The 6,000-nt window shown below is 45.7% G+C and overlaps 1 protein-coding gene across 6 annotated transcripts in view; it reads right to left on the bottom strand.

Annotated features, from left to right (window-relative positions):
- Positions 1-3,118: 3,118 nt before the first annotated feature.
- STON1 (stonin 1) overlaps positions 3,119-6,000 on the bottom strand; it is a 139,260-nt gene continuing 136,378 nt past the window's right edge. For all 6 annotated transcript variants that reach the window (XM_088450730.1, XM_088450729.1, XM_088450727.1 and 3 more), the window contains one exon: positions 3,119-3,739. In XM_088450730.1, coding sequence (XP_088306856.1) covers positions 3,665-3,739 — 75 coding nt within the window. In that variant the 3' untranslated portion in view covers positions 3,119-3,664. The remainder of the gene's footprint in view (positions 3,740-6,000) is intronic.

Below are 6,000 nucleotides of genomic sequence, written 5' to 3'. Positions count from 1 at the left end.
TGTCCTATGTGTTTAAAATCCCCAGGAGAAAGTCTGCAGTGTAGCAGGCTTGAGTTTCGGCTTTTTGAAAAGCCGGTTTGGGACCTGGGGGTTGTGGGTGAGAGGAGAGGGAGGGCTCCACCCACAGCCACTCCAGGTTTTGGTTCTCGCAGCCTGGTAACAGGTTGTGTCACAGTATGGATACGCATCATTTATTTAGATTTAAAATGACAGTCAGCTGACCACTGACGTCACATTTGGCACCAGATTTTAATCCGATTTTGGGATGGGACACCAATGGCTTAACATCAATCTTACCATCGATGCCATAAAGAAAAAAAAAAAACAACGGACAAAAAAAACATTGAACAGCCACTGAGACTTGGACGCCATTTACAGGAGGCAGTTCTGGACTCGGAAGTCTAATTTTGCCTTCAGTTGAAGAAAAACATCAACAAAGGTAGCTCACATTAGGCCCGATTCTGAGTTGGACACAGTTGCGTCTGTTTTTTTTACCAATCCCGCGGCTGATTTTCTAAAAACTTTGACGCCCATTTGCAGCATCTTCAGGTGGTGCATTCTGTCTTTAGATACATCATCAGTGCACCATTGAAACTTGAACACCCCTATGGCCGATGCATTTTCACCTGTCCAAGTATGGCCTCTTGTGTAAGCACATTAACGGGGCAGTTAGAGGGCCTCAACACTATCAGTGGTAACGCCTGGCTAAAGTAGCCCTTACATTCTGCTAGTAAACTAGTCAGAGGGTCACAGTGCCACAATAGTAAATAGTGATGAACGATTGTCTATCTTAACGAGCATATGATACAATCGGCCTGATTCAGATGTCGTCCAGGTGCAAATTTGTAAAATGTGAATGCGTCCAAGTCGCAATGCGCCTGTGTCAGGGACCATTACTGCAGTCGCACACAGCGATAATTATTTATGTGCCGTGTGTTGACAGTAGAAGCGTTTGGGGGAGGTAACGGGGTATTGACAACACATAACGCCGATGTGTCACAACCATTTCAGAGGCGTCTCGTCCCACAACTGTGGTCCAGTACGCAAGGAATATGCCTCTAGAGCAGCGGTTTTCAACCAGTGTGCCGCGGCACACTAGTGTGCCGTGGACGGTTGTGAAGTGTGCCGCGGGGCTGTCAGAGCCACCGGGCACATTTTACTGTACTTCAGCATCCCGGGCCGCTGAGCTCCTCTGGGAGACTCAGGCGCGACCGGGTAGTGACCTGCAAAGATGCGGCGGCGTGACATCACAGGTCACGCACGCCGCGTTGTCCACTGCCCTCCAGCCCGCTCTGCCAGCCAACGCCCTGCGCCAATCAGCCAGCCCGCGCTCTGTCCAGGCAGGCTCTGCAGCCTGCCTGGAAGCCCGCCCGCACGCGATCCTGCTGCAGTGTGAGTGACAAGGGGGGAAGAAATGTGGGTTTTGTGGGGACCAGACATTTTTTTCTTCTTCGTGGGTACCAGCCATAGTTTATTTTTTCGTGGGAACCAGTCATGTCATTTTTTTTAGTGAGAACCAGCCATATCTTATCCAGCCATATATTTGCCTATTTAGTGGGGAACAATGTGTTTTGTTTTGTTTTTTGTTTCTGTGGGGCCAGCCATAGGTTTCTTTTTCTGTGGGGAGCAATTCTGTGGGGTGCAATGAGTTATGGTTGTTTTTTTTGTGGAGAGCAATGTGGTTTTTTTTTTCTGTTAGGCCAGCCAATGGGATTGTTTTATTCTTGTGGGGGCCAATGTAGTGTGTTTTTTATTCTTGTGGGGGCCAATGTAGTGTGTTTTGTTCCTATGGGAACTAATGTAGTGTATTTTTTCATAGTCCGCGCACACCGCATCGCCGGTGTGCCTTGGCAATTTTAAAATCTTGTGTAGTGTGCCGCGAGTTAAAAAAGTTTGAAAATCACTGCTCTAGAGTCTCAGTTCCCACGTCTATTCTGTGCAACCATAGACTTACTCAAGACTGCAACAATTGAATGATCTAAATTTTACGCAGTTGCTTGGATTTGCAAAGCCACCTGTGGGCGTCTCAATACAAATCCACGTGGCTGCCATATTTGCATATTTTGCACAGCAGCTGCAGTGGCATTAGTGTACATCTCTGAATACGGTCCTCAATCACCTACAGGGTTGGACTGGCCCACAGGGGTACTGGGGAAATCCCCGGTACGCCCCACTGCCTGAGGGCCCATCCCCTCCTTTAGGTGTGAGGTTCCAGACCTAAAATTATACATTGTTACTTTATTAGATGGTCAGTTACCTGGTGGAGTAGTACCACTGATCAACATGGGTGCTTGGTTCCTTTCTCTTAAAACTACACCAAGATATGACTATTGGTTAGCCAAGAGTCTGTGGTGGTTAGCCACACCCCTTAAGCATGGGCCCCTATCACTGCATTCCCCTGGTGGGCCCTTTATGCCCCAGTCCGACACTGGTCAGCTACGCACTCTCCACCCTCCATACCACAAAATGTGGCACACTGGTAGCTTTTAGGTCTACCTAAAATTTGTTAACAAGGGACCATTGGTATCATAAATACATATAAATTGTAAATTAAGCCATTAAAAAAACATTGTTCAACAATGTTAGAAATGCAGCCAATCCCCCGAAAATGCAGTTTTCAGGAGTTTGGCGGCATATCTCATACGCACCAAGCCCCGGAATGCTTTGGATGTGGTGGGCAATAGAACCCTGTGGGCTGCTATTTGCAGAGCCCCCCTGGGAGGGATCCAATCGAATCACTCCCAGCACTCCCCAGTCCGTGCGCAGAAGGACGTCAGAGGGACTTCTGAGTCATAGAGCCGGAAGTCCCTCACACACAAAGGACAGCTCTTACCGACAGAGCTGGCCTTTGCGTTTTTCTACATGCATACCGGTGTAATTAATGACGATATGCATGTGAAGAGTGGCGCAGTGCATCGCATGCAAATTGCGATGCGTTATGAATCCTGCCCGGTATGAGCCCGTGGTCTGAATACCTTGAAAGACTCGGATAAGAAGAAACAGGCATAGCATATAACCTAGATGGATAGCTTCAAACTATAATATGTCTAACATATATACATTCACTTGTGATAGGCACAATTAAGCACAGACATTTTATTCTTAAATTACTGTCGCTTTAATAGGCATCAGATTATGATAGGAATGTAGTTGAGTCCCTGAGAATAAAGATAAAAGCTGGTAGAAATATGTGGTTTTATCTCATTGTACATGTAATACTTTTCACTGTATCCCCATGGATAGTATAGCTGTATTGCTAAATACTGGGTATAATCCACCTTCAAAACTATAGCAGAATTGTAGAGTAGTTGGGTGAGTATATAAATATGCAATGTGTACAGTGCGGAATACAAATGCAGAATATTATTTTATATCATCAATGTTGTGTGTATAATAAAGTCACATTAACATTGTATCTATCATATATTACTAATTAAAAACATCATTACAAAGCAATTATTTACATCTGTACATGTATAGACAGCAATGTGAAAACTTTATCACACCAGCAGTTGCTGCACTACATCATATCCTGGGCTGACGGAGCATTCTGGGAGTTGTAGTTCAGCTCATGGCATGCCAAAGGAAGCTAACTCCTGAAATCATGGGTAGGTCTCAATGAAGCAGTTTCTCGGTAAAATAAATTCATAGGATTATCCTGTTTCTACTGCATTAGGCAATCTCCAGTCCTGCTCATATCTTCTCCTTCTGTTGGAATACGTTGTTTTTCAATCTCCACCTGAGATTATGACAGAATATAAAGATTCATGTTAGAAATATTTATTCTATGTATCTGGTCCAGGGCGAGGTAAGATGGACATACAGTATGGGGAAGAAAGAGGACCAGGGTGATATCAGTACAAAAGAGAGACGCATATGGTATATTGGGTAAGGTATACTGTATCAAACCTTAGCGAGGGATAAAGCAACCAATCAGCTTCTAATACTCCTTTTATACCAGAGCAAAAACCCAGGTTATTGCTGGGTCTACCCAGGTTGCAGCTCAGTGTAAAAGGGTCACTATAAAATAACCCGGGTCAAGTGACCCGGCAATCCAACCCAGGTAGCTACCAGGGTCAGACCCAGGATGGACCTGGGTAATGGTGCAGTGTAAAAGGCACAACCCGGGTTAACCGACTTGGGTCATGCCTAAAATGAGCTGATTGGTGGTTGTGGAGCAGTCACCTCCCACTTTTTATGACCTCACAAGTTTAGCAGGGAAGACCCAGGTTTAGTGTAAACAGGGCTGACCTGAAAATAACCCAGATCGATGGTGCTGTGTAAACGGTGTCTGCCCTGTGTTGGAACCATGTCTGAAAACTCAGGTCGGACCCGTGTTTTTGGTGGAAAAGATGTGTCATTCTTCTAGCACAGTCTGTAAAATGACAGAAGCTAATAGTTGCTATGGGCAACTGCTCGATTCTCTATATACAGGTATCTCAAAGGTTTGATACATCTCCCCCATTCTCCTGTGAAATACTGTACAGTGATGTTGTATCCCATAGGTCACTATATTCGGCTGAAAGTAGGGTGGCCAAGAAAATTCCCATGCCCCGATGTTTTTTATGAGTTCTACCTAGGTTGCACTTTTTTTTAACAGGGCAAAAGCCAGTGGTGCGTAAGCAACCTAAGGAGTATGAGCCCCTTACCCCTCCCTGAACCGAACTTCAGTAACAGCAGGTGTTGCAAGCTTAGGAGTGGGTGTTGCTGCAGACCAATACAATCTTTTGATTCATATAGTTACCGTCCCCCACCCACAATCCGGCGCTGATGGGGCCACAGATTTTTTCCAGAGCTTCATCCGCCTCCACCTTATCACCTCCGCAGGCCTGGGTACTTTGCTGAAATTCTATTTTATATATTTGTGAGAGCACAGAATTTACATATTCACCATGTGGAGCGGCCATGTCCCCCAAACTCCCCAGTTATCCTAAGAATCAAGGGCAATAAATATTTTTCTTGGTGCCCCCAACCACACCCATCAGTAGCTGCACAGAAATGGCAGCCGCCAGTTGCAGGATTAATATTGATATCTGATGCTGCTTCTGCCTTACAGCAGCCACACACTGGACCTCATTCAGAGTTGGTCGTAAGCGGCTGCTCGGTCGTACGCATCCGATGTTTCCAAACTACGCATGCGTACGGTTAGTTGTGCGCATGTGTGTACGAGACCTTGCGATCCAAAATGCTGTCGATCGTACGGCTTACGAGCAGGAAGTGGCTTCCGAGAGTTGATTGACATGAAAGGCCGTTTGTGGGTGTTGACGGGGATGGTGGTCTAAAAACGCAGGCGTTCCTCACCGTTTTCAGGGCGTTTCAGGGGCGTACATAAATTTACTGCTACGACCGACATAGAAGGCCAGAAGTAGTAAAACGTCACTCTGCGAGCAGGTTAGAGGCCTGGCTGATCGTCCAGCTTGAGGTTGGGTACATGCTCTCTCAAGCCACAGAGTACAATCGATACTATCGAATGTGACTGATGTTATGTTTGATGTTTCTATTTTGTGCCACACAATGCAAGCAGCTAATAATCGATTGTTGAAGCTAATAACACTGCTAATTGCCTTGTAATTGATTCAGTTGCGTTCGCATTAGCGAATAATAAGAATAAATACATTTCAGGGGGATGGCTTATTCTATGCGTTTTTTTGTAAATTTTTGGTGTAATTTGCACACAACACAAGCGGCCGCCACCATCAGAAGAAAATTAACATACAGCGACTGACAACGATTGGCTCGATCGCTATCTGCTATCACTCGCTAGCTAGAGGAGGTGCTTTGTTCATGTATGGGCGTCACTTTGGTTGCGATCACCCAGCCGTGCGATTTTTTTCTGATTCTCGATCGTTAGGCGTACGACCGAGCGGCCGCTTACGACAGACTCTGAATGAGGGCCACTGTCTCCACCACCAGTTATAATTGTTATTCCACAACATTTTTCATCTAGTGTTCCCCATACCTCTTGATTGTAAGCTCAAATGGGAAGGCCATCTTTACCTT

The sequence above is a fragment of the Taudactylus pleione genome, unplaced genomic scaffold (assembly GCF_031769625.1).
Source record: "Taudactylus pleione unplaced genomic scaffold, aTauple2 ptg000522l, whole genome shotgun sequence".
Taxonomy (NCBI): domain Eukaryota; kingdom Metazoa; phylum Chordata; class Amphibia; order Anura; family Myobatrachidae; genus Taudactylus; species Taudactylus pleione.
This window is presented reverse-complemented; position numbering and strand designations above follow the sequence as displayed.